The 27784-nt window shown below is 40.6% G+C and overlaps 1 protein-coding gene and 1 long non-coding RNA gene across 2 annotated transcripts in view; both read right to left on the bottom strand.

The window, feature by feature from the left end:
* Positions 1–8544, bottom strand: part of gabrb2b (gamma-aminobutyric acid type A receptor subunit beta2b) — a 58552-nt gene extending 50008 nt beyond the window's left edge. Inside the window, exons 1-3 of the mRNA XM_004084208.5 lie at positions 8081–8544; positions 7850–7947; positions 7269–7336 (exon numbers count right to left, since the gene is read on the bottom strand). Of these exons, the coding sequence (XP_004084256.1) occupies positions 7269–7336; positions 7850–7947; positions 8081–8139 (225 nt within the window). The 5' untranslated portion in view covers positions 8140–8544. The remainder of the gene's footprint in view (positions 1–7268; positions 7337–7849; positions 7948–8080) is intronic.
* Positions 8545–13128: 4584 nt separating this feature from the next.
* LOC144983748 (uncharacterized) lies at positions 13129–26873 on the bottom strand. Its single transcript, XR_013647539.1, has 3 exons — positions 26469–26873; positions 16947–17060; positions 13129–15102 (listed from the first exon to the last, which is right to left on the bottom strand). It is a non-coding gene; the product is annotated as an uncharacterized LOC144983748 (long non-coding RNA).
* Positions 26874–27784: the final 911 nt, after the last annotated feature.

A 27784-nucleotide genomic window follows, 5' to 3' on the forward strand; every position in this document is an offset into this window, starting at 1 on the left:
TATAAGTGGTGAAACATTTCAAAGAAACATAAAAAAAGACTTTAAATCGGGAACTCACTACCCCCCCCCCATCAGAAACACAGATGACTTTTCCAGTTTTAAATCACAACTCCAAACCCATCTGTTTAAACTGTCATACTTATCATAGTTTTACATCGCTGTTTCTTAATTCTATTTTTATTCAATTTACAATTTTATTTGTGTTTTAACTCACTTGTGCAGTGTCCTTTGTTCTGAAAGGCGCTTTAAATAAAATGCATTATTTTTGTTAGATCCTGATGCAATGATTCAACTGCAAAACACCATCACCTGGATGAATCAACATGTGATGACAACCCAAAATGATCAAGCTGTCAGTCCACTGTGTGGAAACACTCACCATACAGTGTTGTAGAATGTTCTAATACTGTTCCCTTTGTATTATTTCTATGTATTAAAAACTAGTGGGCTGAACTTTATGAAAGAAAAATGTGAATGGATTTGCCTTAAATTATTGTTTACTGGTTTGTTTCTACACATTTAAATTACACTTGATTATCTTGCAAGAAATACAAAGAATCTGAAAAACCTCCCCTGTACTGTTAAATATCAGGTATTTATCTCTGAGTCACACTGGTTGAATTTCTGGCTAAAGATATCCTAGATCCATTTTAGGTCAGTGAATCGGATCGTTCAAAATGAACCGATATTGACTTTGAATTAGATCATCAACCACAAATTATGACATGAATCAAATCTTTGATAAAATAAACCATTACACCCCCAATAGATTTTCTTTTTGGATTAAAATGGCACAAAAACCTGTTAGAAGTCTGTAAGGATCAAAGCTTCTACATTTGTTTTGTTTCCTTTGTATTCTCTTCTTTACTTCCTGTTTTTCAGGGGTTGAATTTCATGCATGATTTACTCGCAGTTATTTGTGTTCACGAATATAAGAGTTTAAATTCAAAGGATGTGCTCAGGAATCTTTTTTTTTATTGGCTCTGGTAGCGCCTTCAATGTGAATTTTTAACACTACTAAACTGCTGCAGCCAAGCAAAGATCATCTTAGTGCATTGCTTTCATGAAACCCTGAAGAATGAGTTTGACAGACTAAAGAGTCATGCTTTGTGCTAACATTCTAAATTGACATTTGACGATACTGAACTCATAAAAGTCAAAGAATTCAGCTAAAATTGATTGTGCAGTGACTATTGTTAGAACTTATCAACATTTGAATGGTGGAGGCGTGTTTCAGAGTGATCTACAGAGAGGTGAATGGTTGTCATGAAAGAAAAAATGTCAAAACTGTAATAGCTTTTATAAATATCCTAATTCTATTTCACATTTTGTTTTTGAGTGCACAGTGCAAACTAGACTCTCATTTGTGTGTGTCTCTCTTATTTGAGTTTATGAGCCAGATAATCTGATCAACAATATAATTCCAAATAGTTCCTTCATCTGTTCATGAAAAAGCCAAGGTTTGTCTTTTCAACCCATTTAAAAAGCTCATGAGTGTGATCCAAATGGGTTTCCACAGCTCTACAGGGAGACATGTATATCAACCCCCCCCCACCGCATCAATAATGTACGTTTGAGAGTGGGTCATTTTTACACTACTCACACTTTTCTTTCATCACCCCTTCCACCTCCCTTGTGACTTGACTAGATACATGAGCACTTCAGCTATACTATTTGTAATGCATACAAGGTTTTTTTAGGAGGACCTGCTTTGTCTTAGTAATTTGACGCAAGTTGTTAACAAGGTTGTCATGTAAGAAAACAAGGTTAGGTAACAGAGACTCAATAAAAAAATTCGACACTTTCAAATTAAGAGGAAAGCGTCTGAGTATTTTTTAATATCAAGCTGTCATCATCAATAATGGTAATTACAAGAAGCTGAAGAGCAAATGTTGATTAATTTGTTAAAAAATAAAAATTCTCATCAATTTCTTAAAACAGATTATCCCTGCATTTAATTTGATGCAAAATAATTCCCTACATCTTTGGCAGATTTGACGCACATTACAGCAAATCAGGCCCAGTCTCACTCCCAACGGTTGAGGGGATTGAGAATCTAAACCAAACAAAGATTTGTGCATCAAGCAAAGTTTAGAGTTAGGATCATCCATACGATAGATATGTTATCAAAATGTGTAAACTCCATTTTAACTGACCTGAGCACGTCTCAGTGTTCTGAAAGCGTTCCATACTGTGAAACTTTTCACATTCTCTCCTATGTCTCTGAGGCTTAACACATTCTTGCGTTTTCTCCAATTGTTTTAGTTAAAAATAAAATAGAAAATTCTTTTCATTATCCTCATAGATTAGCTGTTGGATTCATTAAACAACGCATATCGTTAGCATTGTTTTGATCTTATTAGGATGATCATTTCATCACAGCTGATACTTCATTGTTTCCCTGTAGGGAAAATCTATTCAAAAGTTAACTTTTCAGCTGAAGCCAATATCAAAACAGTTTCAAGTTTTGTCTATCTCAGCAATGGAACATATAGCTGGTGGCTATAAAATAGATTAAGGCATAAACACGAATGCAGACTTTAGATTCTTCATCATCTCATAGGCTGGGCCAAGATTTTAAATTGTATCCTGTAAGTGCTTTCCCAAACATCCTTCCTTACATGTGGTAGTATCAAGTTACCTCATAGCCAGCATGCAGTACTTCGCAGTATGGCCTACAGAATATTAGTAATACTTTTTGAGCAGAAACGCTGAGAGGTGAAAAACATAATGTACCAAAATGAGGGTCTTTGAGTTTTGCCATCCTCTAACAATCAATAAAGCTCCTCTTGACCTTTATGTGTATCAATATTAGTATTTCTGCCTTCTGGAGGAGGACGAGAACTATAGTTCATCCTCAGACAGCAGTATTTCTCTTTTGTGAAAACGTAGCATATTATTCAAGAGTTAGAAGCTTGTCTATTATCAAATACTGAAAGTTTAAAGGCACTGAAGTGTAGAAGCTCCAAAGAAAATTGCAGAGAGGAATGCGAAAAAGAAAATTACATCTGGAGCTGCCAATACAGTACTTAACATTATCTTTAATCAGTGCATGACTGAATGTTTGCCTGGGGTCAGAGGTCTAGCGGGGTATTGGTATTCCGTGTGTGCCTCCTGCCCTGGAACGTCCACCTCTGAGGCATGGAGACGGAGGACCCCAGAGGTTTTAGGTGCATGACCTTCCCTCCAACACCATTGCTGCTTCTCACTCTCCACATGGCAATGTGTTAATGTCAAAGCTCTCCCTCCTCTCTCTAACCATCGTTCACTCTTCTCCTCATGTCACACACACTGCAGTGAACATTTTGACCCGTGGGTCTCACACAATCTATCCCTTTTCACCCTGGCAGGCCTGAGATGTTGGCTTCCGACATTCAGAAAGCAGTGACCTTTTGTGAGCCTCTAAAAAACCTCAGCCACACTGTCTTTCTTCAATGTCAGGCTTAATTGGCGTGTAATGGAATTTTCAAAAGCTCCCTGCTTGGCTCGGTAAAACACATATATACATTTTTTTACACTTCCTGCAAATAAAGTGTAATAAAGAGTTTCTAAATCAGGCAATCCAGTGAGCTTAACATAACATGCTGTCTTTGCTGGTGTGCTGGTTTGTTTAGTCAAGCTGGAGACAAACTACACAACTTGGAGTCTAAAGACTTTAAAGTCCTACTCCAATCCTCTTTTAATCTATTTTAAAAGTGGTTCCAGTGCTCTCTTAATTATGATTTTTCCGTTTTTAGCCAAAACCAAAAAAAAGCCTGTTGTTTGCTAGGACATGGTTTCTGCAGAGCGGCAGTAGTTAATTAGAAATTTGCTACCGCGTTGTGGGGGCATGGAGTGATCCTTTCTTTATTTTCCATCGTCCATCTGTTTACACACTCTTCCACTAGCTTACAGCCCTTTACAACCACAAACTAACATTACCAGTGTAACAAAAATTGGTGAGCAATATCTAAGCTATCCAGCCGTACAGTTTTAAAGCCTGAAACCAGCTCGCACGAGGAAAACCAAGATGTACATTTCCACAAGCGGATGCATCAGAATGGAGCAGAGCAGGGAGCTTTTGGTTTGCTGTAGTAGCTTCTAAGTCACACTTACAAGCTTTTTGCTAGAGTGGTTTTCTTGTCTGCTCCTGATTAACACTGATTTGAGTAAAGAAATACTCAGAAATGCAATTTTAAGCTTCGTTTTCTTAAATGTCCTCTATCATGAGAAAAATGCCACAAGAACATGTTTAATACCAAAAACACAAATGCCATAGAGTAGGTCTTTAAAAATACTAAAAGTTAATGTTACCCAGTTATTTTTAATAAGTACTTTAGTTGTATGATGACGGAAAGACTGGAGATCACACTGAGCTCAAATGGCTTTTTCTCTCATATCTTTGGACATTTTGTGTCCATCAAACTGTGCCAACAGTTCCTAAGTGAAGCACCAAACAAGCACTATAGATGAGAAATAAACAGTGATACTGGTAATATGAAGCAAAGCATTCATGTCCGGCTCTATCTAATGTTAAGATAGAAAAGGTGGCTGTTAGACGCATCCCTTTGTGACATCTCTCCATTACCCTCAACTTTGAGCCCCATTCACTCTCTAAAGACGGAGCGCTGGGTGTTTCTGCCCATGCACCAAAATAAGTGGCTGACAGAGAGCCAGATGGTGTAGAGGAAATGGAATAACGGAAGGGCTTCTACACCAGCTGCTATCCTGAAAAGTGGTTACATTTCTATTAGGAAAGAGAGCAGATCAAAGATGCTGACACCATTACAAACACACATGTAGCCTCTTCCTTTTATGAGACTCCAATGGGTCAGGCAGTAATGAGTCCCCTTTCACATTAGAGAGTGTTTAGATGGCCAGCTGCACAAAGGAATGGGATGATCAAAGAAGCTGTGCGGCACTGGCATTGTGGGTTTGGAAGAAAATAATGTTTTGTCTCTTTGACCATATGTGTGGGTGTGTGTATGCATATGAAAGTTTGAGGGGTTTTTTCTGGGCCACTGCAAACACACACTCCATGGAAGTGGGAGAGCCAATGATAAGGTCCATAAAGGACATTCACTAAACTTACTAAACCTGCTAAATCCAACTTTTTGGCATTGAAACCTTTTGAAGGAACTAGTGTAGATAAAGAGTGCAGACAACAATCACATGTATCTAAGCATAAGATCACTTGGAATGAATGTGGATGATTTTAATGCCATCTTTAAAAATTAATACTGAAAATATTTAGTTTTGAGAAAAAATTAGAGAACAAAGATTTGTTAAATTTAGCTATCCAGTTTACAATTTAAGAGGAAAATATCCCACTCATGCCAGTTTGCATGCAGATGGACCATCAAGTGAACCAAGGAGAGAAAAACAAACAAACAAAAAGAGTAAGTGACATACGAGTTTTGCATTGGGAGAAAAAGACAGATTTCTTAAGCATTGAAGGGAGAAATCCGTTTAACCCTTGTGCTATCGTTGGCACTTTAACATTGGGAGTTGGGTCATCTAGACCCACTAGACAGTGCGCTGAACCTTTTTTCTTCAATGATTTGTGATCTTCACTGGTGTCCATGGATTACATGAAATCTTTCCACCTTTATCCACCTTTGTCATGGTAGGAATAACACGTCAATGTAAGGGTGGGGTCATCTAAGATAGCACAAGGGTTAATTTCGTGTAATAAATAATCCAATAACTAGCACTTCATTTGTTCAATGCTAATTTTCTTCTTTTTTTTTTCATTTTTGTAGTGAGTTTCAGACAATAGTGCCCCCAAACTTGTTGTTGTTGTAACTGCACATTATTTTAGAATACATGATTTTCCTTTCTCATGATTCTCATCTGAAAGCAGAAATATTTCAATAAAGAGTTGAACATTTTCAACTCTTTGCCCAACCAAACTGAATCTGCTCCATTAAACACGGTCCCACATGAAACGTTTATGCCGCTGTTTCCTTATTTTCCACGAAATTGCTTAAAGACAGATTTGAATGTAATTCAAACATCTGCACCTTTCTTTTTTTAGTCTAGAGCTTTTTACACACTATCTTGGTTTCAGACTGTCTGCAGCAGATCCTTGTTTTACATAAGATGTTTTATGTTTTAGTCTGAACATAACTTTTTGTTTATTTTGAATAGTTAGTCTTCATGCTGCCAACGTTATAGTTTTCTGTTTGTGAGTTTTCTGGAGTCATGTCTGTTGAAACACAAAGTATTCAAATCAGAAACGAGTTGTCGCCGGATCTGCTTGGTTGTTATGGCTCAATCAGATAAATTTCACCCTTTTTTCAGGTTTAGGGCTCAAACAAGACAAGTGGGTTGTGTTTTATTTCCTTACATATCTCCTACCAACTATAAACCTCCAAGTAAAAGTTTGGCCCTCAGGGAAAAGCCTAACCACTCTCAGATGTAAGGTAAACCATCCAGTTCCCTCAGCTCATAGCAAAAGCAGCACAGCCTTGTCTCTTTACCTGGAGCTGTACACAGCTTTTAATGTTGCCTTTTCAAAATGTTTTTTTTTTTTTATTTCAAAGCAAATGCAGGTGCAGAGTACCTACATTTGTGTGTTATTAAGAAACATATTCGATGTCGAGCACTTCTTTTATACCATTTGATGTAAAAAGCCTGTCATTTACCTCCTTATCTCTGAAACACTGAAATGAGTTCAGTTAAAGGACACCTGATAAATGATGCAGCTTTTAGAAAATGTGGTGCCTGCCAGAGTGAATCCCATTCATGTAAACAGATCCTTCAAATGAAATGCAAATGGTAAAGTGAGACTGTAGAATGTTTATTCATTTTACCACATATGCTTTTTCTTCACCATTTGCCATTTCATCACAACTGTCAGAGTGACCTTCCACTGTGATTACATTCAGCCTTTCTGTGAGGTGCAGTTCCGCAATCTCATCACTGAGAGGTGCACTTGTATGTAACTTAATCTGCACTCTTTATAATGCACAGTTTTTAATTCTTCTGGTGCCATCATTTCTTGCAAAGCTCTTAAAAAGCATCAAAATCAAACATGAAGTTACATATCTGAATCCGAAAAGGAATAAAGTAGGTATATGTGAGCACTTTGTCTTATAAATAAATAGCAGTAAAGTTTCTGAAATACATATGGATATGATCCTGGATGCATTTCATTACAGAGTTTAGTTTAATCCCAAAGTTTAAAAACGGGGGTATCCCCTATGCTCTTGGAGGGTATTTCTCCTTTCAGTGAAATGCATAACACAAGGTTTTCAAAAACAGGAGAAAAAAAATGGCCCACTTACCATATTGACTTCTGACACCATGTCTATGCTTGCTATGTCTATATTCATTCCCACTCGAACTGGTGGACCTGCAATGGACGGAAAACAAGAGAAGCACATCAGGTCAGAAGCAGCTCGTGTCATTTCTGGTTCACAGGAACCACTTTCTCATTAATGGGTCCGTTGATTGGAGGACAGATTAATAAAAAAAATGTTGCTGTCAACCAGGATTAGATTAGATTAGAAACTCCGACCTGCAGTAAAATGTAATTTCTCTTTTAAGAGTTGTTGACACAAAAGAAATCCAACATTTTTTAATTGATTTTTTTCTTCTTCACGAAACATCTCACACATTTTCATGACAGTAACTCGTAGATAAATGAATGGCTGGATTTTTCTTCTTTTTTATGGTGCGCAAATTCATCTTGGAGTCACAATATTCTTATTGTTTTGATCCCATAGAAGTCAGAGACGGCTGCACACGTCAATCACCATCCCCTAGTTCTTCACTTTTTAAGAAATCAAATTAGAACAAATCTTTGTTCAATCAAACGTTACCGGGTGTCAGCGCACAATCTGAAGCAGAGTTGGTGATATATTACCTCCGAAATCTGGCCTCAATCGTATATCATAACCTTTCAACAGCCTATCCACCGTCTGTTTGACCAAAGGCATGTTGCTGGGGTCATTGACACCGACACTATGGAAGGGGAGAAAAGATAAAAAGGGGGTGCACATGCCTGTATCAATGGTATCACGTATTTTCCATGCCATCTGCAACACCTTCACACTTCGCAAAATGAGTGAAGGATCGTTTTTACCTCTCCACTTACCTTTGAGTGCGCGCCACCGCTGCTACTACGAGGAAGAAACAGACGCAAAGTGTCCTCATGCTTCTTCTTAGGAACACTACGACATTTAAAATGATATAGTTCTTTTTTCTTCCTTCAAGACAAGCGGGGTCTAACTTATTCTTGCCAGTGCAGTAATTCCAAAACCGAGCGCATGCGTATTCCCCACAACATCAAGAAGGAGCACTGCTGATGGCAGATCCAGACTCGGAGGAAATTTAAAGGAGACTCGTGACTTCGAGAGACTCGGGAGCACACGGGAGGGGTTTCCCCAGATTTCGGCGTGTTTGTTAAAATGTGACAGTGCGGAGAGGGTCACCATTCAAAAGCAAACGGTTGCAAAGAGTCAGGAAAAAATGTGGGTGGAGTCGTGTCTTTTTCCAGTGGCTCTTTAAAGATCTGTCGGAGAACTGGTCAAGCTGTCGTTGAGCAACGCTCTTAACTCCGCTGCTCCAGCATGGCAGCTCAGGGGGTGGGGAATCCCAGCTGAAATTTGGAACAGGCAGCTTTCACTACGTAGTAATTAAATAAATGAATAAAACCTAATAAAATTCGTGCATAAGTGCTGCTTTGAATTCGGTTTTAATTTGATCAAGCCCTATAAACATATTTTTTTTCTGAATAAGTAAGTTGGACAGACAGTTCACACTATTAAATAGTGTTTATTGTAAATAATAGAGATTAATGTGTGTTTATTGTACAATCTTAAACAAATACATTCATGTGTAGCGGCTACAAAACAGATGCCCTCAATAAAACCTCGAAGTGCGTTTTGGCACTGTCTCTCTCCAAGGTGCTGAAAGTGGTCCCACCCGTTCCTTGACACTGCGTGATGTGTTCTCTCCTTTTCTCTTCCTCCGCTGGGGAGCTCTGTGCCAGGCATGTATCATTGCACCAACAGTTGCTCACGCATCGATCTCAACTCATTCGTGCTCCTGACGTAAGCGTTGCATTACACCCTGAGAGACGCGTTGGCCAAGCAGCGCCTCGGGGTTGCATGGAGCAGAGCTGGCTGCTCTGAAGACTATTTTCAGCAACATGAGAGCTCTGCACGCTAGTGGCCATCTCCACGCACAGCAAAGCTCTGAATGAGTGAGCAGATGTGGGGATGAGGGCCGTTTGCTGAGGTAAGGCCCGTGTGGGGGTCCCACAGCGACCCCTTCATCTAAAGGGACATGATTTAGACCATCCCACAGAGGGGAAGTTTTTACTCTGCTTTAAATTTCTTTGTTGAACCCATTGTTCATGTGGGGAATAAACCACCACTTTATAACACACTTAGATGAACATAACTATCGCACCTGAAGGTGGCGCTGTATTTCAAATATGTATAAATAAAGGTTTACACAATCAAACTCTAAACATACTTTACATCATATTTATTACTCCTATTTAAAAAAATGACAACCAAATTTCTTTTAATTTTTTTTAAATCATTTATTTTAATTTGTGATGCTATTATACTTTTGCAGTGACTCAAAAACAAAGGGGTGGGATCAGACAAGATTTCTCTTCAAGCACACTGTTTTGCTTTCTCTATTTATTTTAAACAATGTTTATTTTTCATTTTTGTTTTAAATAAATAAACTGAAACTGAAGTATTCTATAGTATTTACAAAACATACAATAAAAAAAAAACTTTGCAATGTAAATCCCAATGGATATATGGGCAATTTTAGACACTGCAGATCCATTGTGCTCCTTTTTTGCTGTAAGACATCAAGGAATGCTGTATGTATAGGTTCTACAATTTTTGCAGAAAAGGAATTAATAAAAAATGTCCTTATTTACGGCTTATACAGGTGCTCCACAAACCATTTCAGGTTTAGATTAAATCATTTATTTTATTTTTTATTTTTTCAATTATTTTTTGCTGTTTTGTTATACATGTTGTATGACCTAACTGTATATGATTAGCACATTTTTCTATTGGTTTCCAACAAATTCTAGTGTTTAAATGTTTTCATTGTTATTTTATTAAATGCAAGATGACCAGGTCTGCTAAAATCAGCCTTCACCATCTCTGACAATTTCATACTTCAGGAGAAGAAAGAATATTGAACTCCTGTGATGTTTTTCCTTGAGGGACACCCCACTGCAAACAAGGCAATAGTATTAACTCTATTATAGTACAGTTGGAGGTAGAGCCTTTAAACACCAAGCCCCTGTCTTATGGAATAAGCTCGCAGCTCATGTAAGAGAGGCCGACACAGTTTCTACATTCAAAGTTAGGCTCAAAACATTCCTTTGTGGACAGGCTTGTTGTCAGACTAGCTAGTATTCAGAGATTATTTAACTTACTGTTAACATGTTTGAATTCAACTTAATAACAATAACAGTTGTTTGTAGGCTGCTATAAGTTTGGAGATGGGGAAAGTATGGTGCACCGGGGTTCTATTCTCAACTTTCATCTCCTTCTCTCCTCCTCTATTCTTGATCATTAATTTATCATTCGGGGCGACAGTGGCTCAGGCGGTTGAGCAGGTTGTCCAATGATTAAACGGTTGGCAGTTCGATCCCTGCTCCCCCCAGCCAACTGTCGTTGTGTCCTTGGGCAAGACACTTCGTCCTCCTTGCCTCCAGTGTGGCTCCACTGGTGTGTGAATGTGCATGAATGATCCCAGTGATGGTCAGAGGGGCCGTAGGCCTGAACTGGCAGCCACGCCTCTGTCAGTCTGCCCCAGGGCAGCTGTGGCTACATCTGTGGCTTACCATCACCAAGTATAAATGAGGAGTGAATGAATAATGGACACAATGTAAGCGCTTTGAGTGACTTGAAAAGCGCAGATAAATCGAATCCATTATTATTATTATTATTATTATTATCATTCAGTTCTCCGTGTCTCTGCTTGGTGCGGTTCAATTTATGTGTTGTCCCCCAGAGGGAAGTGGGAGTGATTCCAGGCTGTGGACCTCTCCTCTGGCTCGTCTGTGCTCCCAGCCATCCCCCAACTCATCTGGATTGGCCCATCATTTGCTGGACTTTAAATATGTAGTTGTAGAGTTAGATAAGCTAATTCTTCTCTAAGAGTTCTGGTACATCACCTGTCTGTCCTGGGGAGGATCCGTCCTCATGTGGACACCCCTGAGGTTTCTACTTCTTTTTCCGGAATCCGTTTTATTTTAGGATTTTTTCCTGAACAAGAAGGAAGGTCTAAGCCTTCCATCTTAGCCTAGTCTGTTTAGTTTAGTTTAGTTTAGCCAATAACTTTTGGATTTTATGACCTTATGCTCTTTATGATTTCACGTTTATCATACAATTACTGCCATAGCCCCAAATTGTTGTAAAATTGGGCTATATGAATAAAATGGAATTGAATTGAATTTTAGTGAAAGAAAAAAAGATAAAGCATAGGGACTTTGACAGAATGTATGTTTTTTAAGGTTAATTAGTCTTGCTCCCTCACCATGCAGCCTTCAGTAACCCTTTTGTGTCTCCACCTCCTGGAGATGCAATCAGGTTCATTTGTTTACCTGCTTTTCCCTGCATACATGGCCTTTAATGTCTCCAATGCCAGTGTTCCAGTGGTTTACCTGCTAGCTATCCTATGTCCCAGTTCAAGCTCTTGACCCCAGTCTAAGCCAAAAGTCACATTCCAGGTCCTCAACCACACTCTTCTAACAAGTTACATGAAATTCCATTTTAATAAACTGGAGGGAAAACAACTACCTGGGAAAGTTTTCTACTGATCTAGTTAAAACTATTGAAAACTATAGCAAAAAACATTTTCTGTGCCTCAACTATCACAAAAAAATGCATGCAGGATTGTGGAGACTGTACATCAATACAAGCTATAGGGTTTCATTTTATTTATTTATTTTTTTTTTTTTTTTTAACTTGTCCTGTCCAACAGCTAGGCAAACAGATGAGAGCTGAGGGCCTCTTGTGTTGGACATATTTTATTTTAACAAGAGGGGTTATTCATCTTCAGACAAACCAAAGGTATGTCTGAATAAACCCCTTTTGTAATTGAGGCCAAAATTTATTAATTTCAATCATGTTTGAAAATCTTTGGTGTTGGACCGGACGGAAAAGGAAAGAGGGGAAGAAGAGAGAGGGACGTTAGAGAGAGGGGGGGGGGGGGGTAGGAGGGTGATAATAGGAGGGGAAGGGGGGTAAGACCATGAAGCAGCATAGAGCAGACAGGTTTACTGGTTGTTTATCGTTACGGTACGGTTCAAATGAAGTACAAAAAGGGCGGGGCCTGTTCACACACACTCAAATATTATCAACACACCTGCTAGCCGCAAAAATGTCCACATGTCAACATGCACACAAAACAGATAGTGTTCACGAACGCATACCTATGCCTTTAAACCAACTAGTGTGAAATCTTTCATTCATTCAATCATGCAAACTATTAGTGCAAAGGTGAGCTAACACCTGTGCTCAGGTGAGTGTTTATGTTCTTCTAAAATAGATGGTGGAATGTGAAAAGAAGGAGGAGGAGCGCCCAGCCACCCCCACACCCATACCCCCGCCGCAGCAGCAGCGGCAGCCGGAATTCCCCCAACGCCACACGGGAACAGGCAGGGAACAACCGCCCCCCGGGCGACCAAGACCGCCACCCAGGCCAGGGCCAGCCGGACCGCCGCGAGGCCCCCAGAGCCAGAGAGCAGGGAGGCGCAGAGGGAAAGAGAGCGCCGCCCCAGCCCAGCCAGGAAAGCAGCCCCCCGCCGCGCCAGAAGAGCCCAACGCAGGGCCCCACCGGAGAGGGACGCCCACAGCCCCAGACGAGCACCCCACCACCACCCAGGAGTTCCGGGCATCCCCCCGCCCCGACCCCAGGTACGAGCCAGGACCCCCCAAGGGAGACCCGCTCCGCACTCCAGGCAGCCACCCACCCGGCCCACGGTTGGTCCAGGTAGGAGCAAGGGTTTCATTTTATTTATTCATTTTTGGTTGCTGGTGTGCCTTCTGATTTTTGTCAAGGAAAAAGTGTACCAAGGCTCAAAAAAGGTTGAAAAACATTTATTTAGTACATCGATTGTTGTTGTGATTTGGGATCATCCATCCATCCATCCATCCATCCATCCATCCATCCATCCATCCATCCATCCATCCATCCACTTAACCCACAATTTCTCTTTTATGGTCACAGTGCTGCCAGAGCTTAACCGAGCAACTGCTGGGCGAAGATACAAGATATAACCCCATTTTGGGGCTGTATCAGTTTTGTATCTGCTGGAAAACCTGAGAATTCATGTTAAGTCAGACGATGCCACACTTTCTTTTGTCCCAGTCATTTGTGTTTATTAGTTTAAACTTAATATAATGCTGCCATTTTTTTAACCATCCCGGTTTCTAAATTCTTTGTTACTTATTCTTCTCCTTTTTCATCGATCAGGGAAGTGAAAGATAACAATTGCGTCACCATGAAGAGTTCCAGCAGCCAATGGTAGAGAGACTGCTTATAGTTACTCTGCCATCCATTTGTAGATCATATTTCTTCCTACAACTTGATTTACTTCAAGACATTATAAAATCCAACAAATGAATATTGTTGTTTATGTTAAGCACAAACTTTACCATTTACTGCAAGTCAGATTCTTACATGAACCAACCTGTTTTTTATATTATTACATAAGTTGGTGTGTTGCTTGTACAAGCAGTTCCAGTAAGTATTATTGTCCCAGGTTTCGAGGCATAAAATCACTTTGCTCATTCCACTTCTTTTCATTTTTCCTTAATATTCATCAAAGCAAGAACAGATGGTGGAGTTGTGTGTTATTATGATGTAGGACTTTGTCAATGACATTGGTACAAAAGAAGGCCCAGTTGTTCCATAACCTTCAAATGTCAGTGTGTGGGATTGTTAACATCAATTAAAAACTGGGACTGAGGCAAGAAAAGAATTGTTTTGACCTGCTCAGCTGTTAATGTCTGATTTGCTAAACAGTTTAACATTCCCAAAGGGGCTGCAGCTCTTTCATTTTTTCTCTGCATCTATTTCCCTTGCTTCTTTACACTAAAGGAAAAATAATGACTGCTTTTTGACCCCTTTTACCCAGCTCTGCATTTCTGCCTGAGCTGTGTTAATGATTTCCCATTCTAATGAATAAAAATTGTTGTCTCCAATGTCTGTCAAAGGATGCCTTTTGCTGTTTATTTTGGCTGGATTGTTGGAGTATCTACAGAATGCTAAAAAAACAGGAAGCACCTGCTGATCTTGATTTATGCATTTGTTTGTGCATACGTGAGACACACAGATGCTACATCTCAATATCAGCTGCTATGACCTTGACATTTGATTTTTATCACATTTTTAAAATTTCTATCATGACAAGAGGGTAACTACATGGTTTAGATGGAAATAAACTCAGTTTTAAAGTGGCTTTATTCTTTAAAGCCCAAAGAGACGACCTTTACAACCCTAAACCTTGGGATGACATGAACATTAGTTCACTGTCACAAGTTTTTGAATGACTTTTGCCTCCACTTCCCTTGTAAAAAAAACAAATTCACATTTCAAGCATGTGGTTTATGTCCGCATTCTCTATATGCTCAATATTTTCTTGATTTGATATCTCTTTTATTAAATCCACCAAAAAATCCTTCTAAATCTAATGCATTTTTGCACATTTGAAATACCCTTTCATTCTTTTTGCACATTGCTGTTGTTCTTCTTTTTCTTTCTCTTTTTTTTCTCTATTTTGCACTGAACTGCTGTAACAATTGAATTTCCCCAACGTGGGATCAATAAAGAATAAAGAAAGAAAGAATATTGACCCAATTTTTAAAGACAACATTTTTTTTACTCATTCTAACATCTAAAGCAAGATTAGTGTGGATCAGCATTTGAGGCCTGATAACATTCTCCTGCTTGTGGTTTCACTGTGGAGTCTGCACCTGGTCTGTTCCCAGCAGGGAACACCTCCTGTGGATTGACAACCTGATGTCCAGCCATCCCTGCAGTGACGCATTGGAAATTTACCAAAGTACATGGTGGTTCCTTGAAGCGTGGTGGTTGCAACGTCTTGCATCTCCCTTAGTGCTAAATAATCTGCAAGATTAAGAAGAAATGACCCAGAACTTCATATATTTAGACATACATACAATCTGTTAGCCAGCATTGTTAAATGCACTCCACCTTACCCACATACGTTTGTCTCTTGTTTTTATTTTAGGAAGACTAACTCATCAGCCTAGGCTGTAGAAGTTCTGTTAGAGACGTTTATTTTAAACTTAAGTGGAGCTTAAAAAAGTTACCTATTGTAAACAGCAACAGTTAAAAAAAAGATGAAATGTTATTTCCTGATTAAAACTAGAAGAAGAAGAAAACAGGTTACTTTAATGCAGGGTTCACCAACCTTTTTGAGACCGAGGGCTATTTCATGGGCACCAAGTGGTATGAAGGGCACCACTAAAAACCTCCTAGCCCCCCCCCCCCCAAAAAAAAAAAACAACACAATTTGAGGACTTCCTTTTGTGTGCCCTATTTTTATTTGCTCATTTTACACACAAAAACATGCATGAATTTTCTAGACTCGTATTACAGGGGGGGGTCAAACTCAGTTGCAGAGGGAGCCTAATTTTCAAAACAGACTTTAGGTTGCAGCCGAACAAGATAAATATTTATTGAACACACTAAAGCTAAACTTTTAAACCTTTAAAACTTTAACTTAATTTTAACTTTTTAAACATAAATGTAAATAAAAACAGACAGGAATATTAATCCTCACATTAATGGATTACTCAACCACCTCAACCTATTCTCAAAATCTTTACATTACATGAATCATAAGAATGTCCAGAAATTGTGTAATTTATTTGATCTATTTAAACTTTTGTAATAGACCCTTACTTTTAGTGATTATTTTTTAAGTTATATTTGTTTACATATTTGGGTTTTCTTTGTCTACCTTTATCTCAGAATTGATATTGTTGTCATTGACAGACATGCCGTGGTTGTTTGTTGAATATTTGCTTCAATAAAAAAAAAAAAAAAGATTTTTTTTGGGTGCATTCCCTGCGGGCGCCACAAGGGGTGCTCGCGGGCGCACTGGCGCCCGCGGGCACAGGGTTGGTGACCCCTGCTTTAATGGAACTGATGGTGTTTCTCTATTTGTCTGTGATGGCTGGATTTCCATTTTTCCTGTTTTTCTTTACTATATACTAGTTGTATCTGAAAGAAATTATGATTTCAGCAACTGTCTCCTCAGTGATATGAACCATTGAGAATTAAATGTCTAAAATGGTCAATTCCGTGCTAAAGACACATTATTGTCAATGTTTGGTTTAGTCTCTATCTGAACGCTGCATGGTTGACTGCTTTACTGTAGCAAATTATTCAATGGTTTAAAAATAACTGTGCCAATTTTAACTCATTTTATTCATCTAGCTTTCATTATTTGTTTTGAGAATGGATGAGAAGGCTTTTTTTATTTAATATTGTTTTGCCTGCTTTTTTACTATCCATTGGCTGGCATTGAACTTTCCAAACACTTCATCCAAACACAAATATATAAATATAAACACAAAATTAAGAGTATGATAGGTCCTAATAGGATGCATTTTTCCTTTCATTCCCAGCCGTGACCCGACAGAGGGCATTAAACCCATTAGAACAGCTCTGGCATTTCTCTAGACGTTTCATGGAATGCAGACTTTCATTGCAAACCTCAGTACAATGCAAGTGCACCTTTTTCAAGCAATATATCTTGGCAGTGGGTTTTGACCTGTGAAGTTTAGATAACCACGACAAACGGAGTACATCAGGCAACCTTTATGCCTCATTACATTGCTGCTACCAGAGGAGGCGCCACCTGCTCCCCCTTCAAGGTTGCAGTGTCCTTCTCTGCCTGTTTAACACCAAAACAGCAGATAGTTGGCCCATTGCATGCTGACCTCCACACTCTGCTCCTCTTCATCTCATTCTCAGTGTTTCAACCTGCCCCTGACAGAAGTTTGTCATCGCTGCCAGAACTGCTGACAGGAGTCCAGGGTAGGAGTCAGCTTTAGCTACAGTTGGATGAGTGGAACGATGGAGAGAGGGATGGAAGGAGAGAAGGAAAGAGTGATTACTTGACACGCTCTGCCAAAACCCCTTTTTCTTTGAGTCTTGGCATCAAAAGTAGTGATTATACTGTAACATGGGATGATAACACAGCAGTTATCCTCTGGTTTTGCAGCTCTACCAAGCCACCTGCAGATTAAAAAGATCAAGAGGTTTGCACAGCGCTGAAGCTGGATGTCATCTAAAAGGCACACCTTTTGTAACAGCATACAAACACCAAAGTCTTGCTTCATAATACAGATACACGACATAAAATAAAGGAAAAGCTATTCCTATAAATCCTTTACTGCACAAGTTCAAACAACATATAGCAAAACAAGAGAATAGAAATAAATGAAAATCTGATAAAAAAAATACCTAACTGTTTGGTGAAACCATCCAAAAATCCAAAGAATTTTTTAGAACTTTAAATATTGTGAGTTGAATACTTTTTGCTGTTATTTTTAGGACATTTGGTTTTACAGAGCATACATTTGTGTTCACTATGTGTTGAATCCAAAATAGCTGCTCTCTGACTCTAAAGAAAATAAAAAAGGGAAACATTAGAGGACATAAGGTCTTTAGATTTAATTTTACCTAAATAACACAGGGCCTACAGGACGTTTGGGAGGATTAATAAAGAACAGGTGACCATAACATTTTTATAAAAAAGAAGAAACCTAAAACATTAATTCCCTTCTGTGATCAATTTTAAAATGTATCCCAATGGTCAAATAGAGGCATTGTCTTTTCCTTTTTTTTCACACCTAAACTTTTTGTGCAAAATCCATTCTGACTTGGAAATATATATATATACGTATATATATATATATATATATATATATATATATATATATATATATATATATATATATATATATATATATGTATATATGTGTATATATATATATATGTATATATGTATATATGTGTATATACATATATATGTATATATGTATATATGTATATATATATATATATGTATATATGTGTATATATATATATATATATATATGTATATATGTATATATGTGTATATATATATATATATATATATATGTATATATATATATATATATATATGTATATATGTGTATATATATATATATATATATATATATATATATATATATATATATATATATATATATATATATATATATATATATATATGTATATATATATATATGTATGTATATATGTGTGTGTGTATATATGTGTGTATATATATATATGTGTGTATATATATGTATATATATATATATATACACACATCAGACCTCAGACCTCTCAGTCCAGAAAAGCGCAGTGCTAGGAACAGCTATACTGCGCATGATCTTCAAGCTCCCAGGCCTCTGGTAGAGGACCCGAGCTTGGGTGACAAGCCACCCGCGGAGGGTGAGAGGGGCATTTTCTTTTGTTTTTTGTATATATTAGGGAATCAGTTGATTGAAAAGTGTGAATCTGCATGTGTTACATATGTTTGGAACATCATGTCATGTACATGGTTCCATGTGTAAAGAAAGTGTGAGGATGAATGAACTTGATTCCACTGTTTTTAATTTTTCTTTACACTAACAAAACGTCAGGCCTTGTGGTTCAGTGTCCGCCCCGAGTCTGAGAGGTTGTGAGTTCAAAACCATGGTCAAGTCATACCAAAGACTCTAAAAAATTGGACCAAATACCTCCGTGCTTGACACTCAGCCTTAAGGGATTGATTTTGAGGGTTAAACTAGTTTCCCATGTCATGATTCCCAAGAGTGTGTGTGTCTGTAGCTCACAGCTCCCCCTGGGGGAGCAGTTGACACTCCTAAAGGCAATTGTAACTAAGGCTTTAATGAGCAATGAAGTGAAAAGACGTGAACCAGAGGGCAGAATGAACGCAATGTGCTGTCCAAAAATGAGCCACTGCTTATGACTGGCTTTGCCAGCACTTTCAAGAAAATCCAGGACTTCTGTCATCAGCTGGCGTGAGGGAAGCCTTAATCAAAAATGCAGAATGTGAGGTCAGGCAGCGTGTAGATTAGGGGTGTGCCAAAATATCGATATGGCGATATATCGTGATATTTAGTCCCGCGATAGATTCTCGATACGTCTTCATCAAGTATCGAACTTTTATTTACGTTTAAAGACCCTGTAAAATGTTATATTAACCATCCTTTGGTAAGACAATTCTTCGGAGGGTCGATAGGGGGCGCTCGTTGCGGGCGGACGAAGAAGAATACACATTCAAACAAAGATGGCGGAGGGGAAAAACGATAAGAAGCGAGAGCTGCAACTTAAAAGACGCGCCGACAGCATTGAAGCTGCATCACCCGGAGTTGTGTGAGAAGTGAGCTGTTGCTGGCCTGAAGCCGACACTGCTTCATAATAACCATAACATAACAATAATAAAAGTACATTTAAAAGATCATCTTGTATATTACGGAGCTGCTAATAGATGGGCTAGTGTCACTATGACTCTGAGATAAATTCACTCCTGAGCATGCGCTGTTCTGTCCGTCATGCAGCTGACCGGCTTTTCCAAACCCGTTGGTGATGGTAGATTTTTTCACGCTGCTTTTATGATTGTTTTTAACTTGACAGCTGCATCATATTGTAGTGGCAATCACGTGCACGTTGAGTCTAATGGCACCAAAGGATTCTGGGATGCAGCTGGGCATGCGTGTTTCTTTTTGTTGAACCATGATTGAAGTGTCTAATACCTGAATTGAGGTGCATGCTGTTTGGCTGCTTAGAGGTGTATTGAAAAATAGTTGGCTAGTTGCTTGGAGTTGGATTACGCAATCAACCCATGCACTAAGACCGGAAGCAAGTTCAAGGCGGCCGCCAAATAAATCCACAAATTAGCCGCGTCACTGAATAAGCCGCAGGACTGTACGCGCTAAACAAAAGTAGCGGCTTACAGTCCGGAAAGTACGGTATTCATTTTTATCCTGTTTACAGCAATTTTGTACTAAATAATGGCTGCTGTTCATATTCACTATTGTTTAAACCAAATTTTACAAATATTTCCAAATGAAAATTGTCATTGTTGGTCAAAGACAGAGTATTACTGATTTCAGCAATGTTACACAAAAGTCTGTTATTCATTACACCAAATAGGACACAAGTTGTTTATTATCATGGTGTTTAAAAAATAATTGGGTAAATATTTTCCAAAAAACAGTTTTTCAAGTTCTTCTTTCTTAAAGTTTGATATATCGAGAGTTGTTAGAGACGAGATATATAGATTATTATAATATCGCCATATCGTGATAGTATCGTTATCGTGAGCAATGTATCGCAAATCGTATTGTATCGTGAGGTACCCAGTGATTCCCAGCCCTAGTGCAGATCCTTGCTGGGCCTCCTACAGGAACATACATGATATGGTGCCTCTGTCAGACTCCTCCCCCCTTCCTCTCCGCTTGGTTCCTGATTCAGCCCAGCTGCGACCACTTACCTCATCGTCTCTTCTGCCTTCATAAGGAACTCCAGGATCATCACTCCTCGCCTGTCCGTTGCCCCTGATGGTGCATAGTTGGTCCTCAAGTCTAGTTCATGCTCTCACTCTACGTTTGTTCCACGTCTAATACCTATTTGTACTTACCCTCGGGAATCCATTGCCGCAAGTGGTCGCCTGAAGCTGTCTCAGCTGAAGAACCTTCCTCCTGACTTCACTCCTTGGTTACACCTCGAGCCTCTGCCGTTTCCTCTGTCCCCCCGGGACCCCCGCCGACGACAACTCACTCTGTAAGCCTGCGAAGGGATCCACCAGTGACGCCACCGAAGACTACGTTCCGCATTCTGGAAGCCACGTATCCTGCTCTCCCTCCATTGCAGACCTCCTTATTAAAACTTCTGACCTGCCACTCTCGTCCTCCTCTGTTTCTTCCGGGTTTCAGCGTCTGGGTCGAAAAGGGTTCTGTAGCCATCCATGACAATACACACCCACTCCAGCTCAAACACAAGAACAATGTTCGAAGCAGGAGGCCTTTAACAACCAATCAGAAGAGACCTCAACTCTGACGGGCATCACTTGAAACGTCACAGGGAGTTTTCCTGTGACGTCATTTCCGGGTGAGCCTTTCCTAGTTCTAGTCGTGTGTGACTGCTGTCCTCTTGTTTGGCATTAGCCTGACTACTATTGCTTACTCTAAGGGTTATCTGGGTTAATATTCACATTTAGCACCTTTTAGTAGCGAATTCACTACTGTTAAACCGCTTGCTGTTCACTTTTCTCATTTTGATAAATAAACCACTTCTCTTTACCTAAACACCGCTAGCCTTAGCTTAGAACCTAGCATGGCCACCACTGCTTCCGCCTTTTCCCCTTTCTCCTGCCCCATGTGCCATATGTTTAGTGACGATCCTGCCTCCTTTAGTAAAGATAGCGGTAGGTGTGTTAAGTGTAGTCTTGTGTTAGACTTGGAACAGGCTGAAGCGGTAGAAATGGAGGCATCCATAGAAACCTCTGTAACATTAGACTGCTTCACTATTGTGGATCAAGTGGAAATAGCATCAATTATTACGTCCTCCAAATCTTCAACGTGTCTGTTAGACCCAATTCCCACTAGACTTTTTAAAGAAACTTTTCCCCTAATTAATGATCCCATATTAACAATGATAAATACCTCTCTGGAAACGGGTTACGTGCCACAGTCTTTTAAATATGCAGTTGTTAAACCTCTTCTGAAAAAGCCCAGTTTGGATCCTCGCATCTTGGCCAACTATAGACCGATATCAAACCTGCCCTTTATTTCTAAAATCCTAGAAAGAGTTGTAGTTAAGCAGCTTTACTGCCACCTACAGGACAACAGCCACTTTGAAGACTTTCAGTCGGGGTTTAGACCCCACCACAGTACGGAAACTGCACTAGTTAGAGTCTCTAATGACTTGTTATTGGCCTCAGAAAAGGGTCTACTTTCTATTCTGGTCCTGTTAGACCTCAGTGCTGCCTTTGACAGTATCGACCACAGTATTTTACTCCATAGACTAGAGCAGGACATAGGGATCAGAGGATCTGCTCTCCACTGGTTTAAATCCTATCTGTCCGATAGGTATCAGATCGTTAATGTAAATGGCCATTCCTCTCAGTGCACTCGAGTCAACTATGGAGTCCCACAGGGCTCAGTCTTGGGACCGATCCTGTTTACGCTTTATATGCTACCCCAAGGAAACATAATCAGGAAACACAGCATTAATTTCCATTGTTATGCCGACAATACGCAGTTGTATTTATCCATGAAGCCTGACCAGAATGACCAGATAGAGAAAGTGAACGCCTGCATCAGTGACATCAAGACCTGGATGACAATCAATTACCTCCTCTTGAACCCAGAAAAAACTGAGGTCATTATACTTGGTCCTAAAAACCTCAGAGATGCTCTGTCTGCTCAGATAGTCTCCTTGGATGGCATAAGCATAGCCCCCAATTCCACAGTTAGAAACCTTGGGGTTTTACTTGACCAGGATTTATCATTTAAGGCTCATATATCTCAGGCGTGTAGAACTGCCTTTTTTCACCTGGGAAATATTGCTAAGATCAGAAATATACTTTCTAAGAGTGATGCTGAAAAACTCATCCATGCATTTGTTACGTCGAGGCTGGATTACTGTAACTCCTTGTTAGCAGCGTGTCCTAAGAGTTCCTTAAGAAGTCTCCAGCTTGTTCAGAACGCAGCAGCTAGATTGTTAGCTGGAACTAGCAGAAGAGATCACATCACTCCTGTGTTAGTTTCGCTGCATTGGCTCCCAGTTGATTATAGAATCAAGTTCAAGATCCTCCTGTTAACCTATAAGGCCTTACATGGTATGGCCCCGTCCTATATTAAGGACTTCATAGTCCCTTACCATCCAATAAGAACACTTCGTTCGCAAAACGCAGGACTGCTTGTGGTTCCTAGAATTAGTAAAAGTACGGTTGGAGGTAGAGCGTTTAGCCACCAAGCCCCTGTTTTATGGAATAAGCTCCCAGCTCATGTAAGAGAGGCCGATTCAGTTTCTACATTCAAAGTTAGACTTAAAACATTCCTCTTTGGACAGGCTTATTGTCAGACTACTTAGCATTCAGAGATTATTTAAATTAATGTTAATTTGTTTAAATTAAACTTAATAACTATTTCTTTTAAAAGGCTGCTAGAAGTTGAAGCTGGGGTAACTATGGTGCACTGGGGTTCTGTCCTCTTTCCTGTTTTTACTTCTACCCTTCCTCTTCTCTATTCTTGATCATAATTTATCATTTAGTTCTCCATGCCTCTGTTTGGTGCAGTGCGATTCATGTATTGTCCCTCTTTTCCTTTACCCTCCTGGGGAGTGGGAGTGCTTCCAGACTCCTGTTGTTTCATCCGTGCTCCAGTTCCTGACCGTTTACCTCGCCTTTGCTCCCGCTCCTACACCTGGCTGTGGATCCTGCCTCTGGCTCATCTCTGGCTCGTCTCTGCTCTGTACCTGACCGAGTACTTCGTCTCTACTCCTGCTCCTACACCTGGCTGTGGTTCCTGTCTCCGGCTCGACCCGCGCCTTTGACTGTCCCCCCAACCACGGCTGGATGAAGCTCGTCTGCTGGACTTTAAATGTGTAGTTGTAGATTTAGATAAGTAAATTCTTCTCTTTGAGTTCTGGTAAATCGCCTGTCCGTCCTGGGGGAGGATCCCTCCTTCATGTGGGCACCCCTGAGGTTTCTTGATAGGTGATAGATCCCCTGTTTCCAAGCACTTCCTCTATGTTCCTGTCAAGTTATGTCATGCATCCAAGATTGTTGAGTCCCAGGCCCTCATTGACTCTGGAGCTGAACAGAGTCTCATAGACCAAAGCCTTGTTTCTCGGCTGTCTCTGCCCACAGAAGAACTTCAAGTCCCGGTCAAAACCGCTGGTTTGGGTGGTCAGCATCTGTCTATCATCACTCACCGTACCAAACCCGTTCTTCTCGTCACCTCCGGCAACCATCGTGAGTCCACCCGGTTTTTTGTTACCCACTCCCCTCAGAACCCAGTCGTATTGGGGTTTTCGTGGTTACATCGTCATAATCCTCAGTTTGATTGGAGTAATCACCGGCTTACTGATTGGAGCAAATTCTGCCTCGCTAACTGTATGCTCTCTGCCATTCCTTCAGTGGACGTCACCCCGGTGATTACTCCTGAGCAGATTGATCTTTCTAACGTCCCTGAATGTTACCACGATTTACGCACTGTCTTTAGCAAATCCAAAGCCAGTTCGCTTCCCCCCCACAGGCCGTATGACTGTACCATCAACTTACTGGAAGGCGCCCCCCTTCCTAAGGGTCGACTATTTAATCTTTCCGGGCCCGAAAAGGCCGCCATGGAGAGTTACATACAGGAGGCCCTCACCTCCGGTCACATTCGTCCCTCATCTTCCCCCGTCGGTGCCGGGTTTTTTTTCGTACAGAAAAAAGACAAATCTCTCAGGCCCTGTATCGACTATCGCGAACTTAATCAAATAACCATCAAAGACAAGTACTCTCTCCCTCTCATTAGTTCCGTTTTCGACTCCATCCAGGAGGCCCGCATCTTTTCCAAACTTGACTTACGTAACGCTTATCATCTGGTCCGGACACTGGGGTTGGGGCGGTCCTTCCCCAGCGGGAGGAGAAAACCGGGAAGCTCAAACCCTGTGCTTTTTATTCTAAGAAACTCACTCCCACAGAAAGAAATTACGACGTGGGAAACCGTGAACTACTCGCCATCAAACTTGCTCTGGAGGAGTGGCGGCACTGGCTGGAGGGAGCGGCACAACCATTTATAGTCTGGACGGATCACAAGAACCTTGCATACCTCCGTACTGCTAAAAGATTGAACTCTCGTCAAGCCCGCTGGTGTTTGTTTTTTGACCGTTTTAATTTTTCCATTACCTACAGACCAGGCAGTCGCAACATAAAACCAGACGCCCTTTCCCGCCAATACAGCTCCTCCGACGATCCTGACTCCGCTACCAACATCATCCCCTCCACATGCATAATTGGGGCACTCACCTGGGACATCGAGACTAAAGTCATTCAGGCTCAAGGTGAGGACACCGACCATCCTGATCCTCCTCCTGGTACCTTGTATGTGCCTCGATCTTTAAGGTGAGACGCTATTACCTGGGCTCATGCGTCTCGCATCGCCTGTCATGGTGGTGTAGCCAGAACTCTACATCTTCTCCGTCGACGCTTCTACTGGCCTTCGATGGCCAAAGACGTCAAAGAGTACGTGGCTGCCTGTTCGACCTGCGCCCGCTCCAAAACTTCCAACCGTCCTCCATCCGGTTTGCTCCATCCACTGTCCACTCCCAGCCGTCCTTGGTCTCACATAGCTGTCGACTTTGTCACTGGCCTTCCCGTCTCTCAGGGTAACACTGTAATCTTGACTGTCATTGATCGTTTCTCCAAGTTCGTGCATTTCATTCCCCTCCCTCAGTTGCCTACAGCCACTGAAACTGCTGACGCTCTGGTTCACAACGTGTTTCGCCATCACGGGCTGCCATCGGACATCGTCTCAGTTTTAATCAATGTAAAAGTAAATATATGTAAATAGTGCATTGGAAAGCCATAAAAACAACACAGAACGGGTGTCATGGTGCCTCTGTCAGACTCCTCCCCCTCCAGCTTGGCTCCACTCTGCTCCTGATTATTCTCCAGCTGCCGTCACTCAACTCATCAACCTCTACTGCTTAAAAGGAGACCCAATGCCAATAATCAGCGCCAGATCGTTGCCCATTTTGGTGACTAGCCTGGTCTTGTCTAGCTCTAGCACATCTTGTTGAATTTCTAGTTCTAGCACTAAATCTTGTTTCCTTGTCCCAGGAAACCGGTCCAAGAGTGACGTCAGCACAGTCTCCAGCCTGCTGTCGGGAGGGATCAGTGAACTGCCGCGTCCGCACCTCCAGCCGTGCCACAGACTATCCATCTGGATCACCTCTCGCCAACCCTCTTTGCCAGCCTCAAAGAAAATAATAAATCCTTCTTACCTGCCACGTCCCGGACCTCTTACTGGGTTCCAGCATCTGGGTTCGCCCTGCCTTGAAATCATGACAACGGGCTCTCTAATGTTATGTGTTTATTTTAAGTTTTTTGTTGTTATTTTTTTTTTTTTTACCCTGTATTTGCAATTTTTAAATAGAAAAATGTCATGGTGCCTCTGTCAGCTCTTCCCTCCTTCCCCTCTCTGCCTGGTTCCTGATTCGTCTCAGCTGTGTCCACTCACCTCATCAACCACCAGACCTTCATAAAGAGATCCTGAACCAGTGTTCATCGCCAGGTCGTTGCCCCAGATGGTGCATAGTCTGGTCTCATGTATTTTCTAGTCCATGTATTCAAGTTCTTGGCTAATGTCTTTTATGCCTCGCCTTCAGGACATTCCTGCCACGAGTGAACATCCGAGTCTCCCGTTTACCGGCTCCGAAGATCCTCTTGGGAACCCAAGAACCCTCAAGCCATGCCACGAGCCAACTCAGACCTCCAGCCACGCCACGAGGCATTGCAACCTCCAGCGACGTCACCTGTCCCTCTCCAGCCTCCAGCCACATCAAGATCTCAAGGAACTCTGAATAAGATTAAAACATTACTTACCATCTTACTCCCCTGCGTTTTCCTTCCGGGTTCCAGCGCCTGGGTCTGTCTCGCTAGCTTGCCATGACAAAAAAAATCCAGAAAACCGTTTTTTTTAACACTTGTGCTTTTACTCTTAATCAATGAAAATGAACCCGTGTGTTTTCATTTTATTTATTGGCTCCACAGATGGTGTTTGGTGCTTGTCCAGCTCTGCTGTGAAGAATTTGGCAGCAATCAAGCAAGAGGTCAACACTTTTTCTCCGAAAATCATATTTAATCCTACTATGGTATGGTTTGGTTTCCATGGAAACTGCAGTTATTTTTTTTGTGTTTTTTTTCTGGTGTTGCATCCACTTAAGATGCTGCAGCACATCATGTCTCAGGATTTTAGAGTAAAAGGAAGACGATTCAGTAGGTATGCGTCCTTAAGTTCTCAAACAACCGACTTCAGCTTATGCTATACGACAAACACTTTTAACTAACTAGTGCAAACATTAATTTTTGATGCCTAACATTAAACTGACTCTTTAAATAAGTTCAGAAGTTTTTGACTTTGTACCTTTCTGGCACCAAATGCTGATTAAAACTGTAAGTTACATGAACTTTACTCCAACTTTGAACTGAATCTATGCAGACACTGTTACCTTTGTACAATATGACAAGAAATGCCATCGCTCTCCTCAAAATGAAGCACATTTAGCTCTCAATTGCCTCTGAACACACATACACTGACATTGTTCTGCACATGCTGAGTTTCTTCTACTCTAAGTGGTTACCATAGATACCACATGGTGAGGATCATGAAGTACAGTGGGTCCATCTCACGTGGGAGAAATTCATATATTTATAGAAACATTGTGGTGTGGCCAGAAATTACTTTAAACAATGCACTTTTTAATTACTAAGAGATGAAGTGAAGCGTTAAAGAGGGACTGCAAGGGAGAGTGTGCAAATGTGGCTATGACTTTGGATTTGTACTTTTGTTTAATAAAACATGCTCAGAGGGAGAACTGACTACTGCGTGGAACAAAAGTACAGTGGCAGTGCGTTCTTATCTTGAAGTAGATCTGGATTCCTGTCTTTTTATTGTCTTTGTCTATATGCTCTGATTTCTTTATATATATATATATATATATTAAGGGAAAGTCACCAGGTTTA

Source organism: Oryzias latipes, chromosome 14 (assembly GCF_053564925.1).
Source record: "Oryzias latipes strain Hd-rR chromosome 14, Olatipes_Hd-rR_3.1".
In the NCBI taxonomy this organism is placed as follows: Eukaryota; Metazoa; Chordata; class Actinopteri; order Beloniformes; family Adrianichthyidae; genus Oryzias; species Oryzias latipes.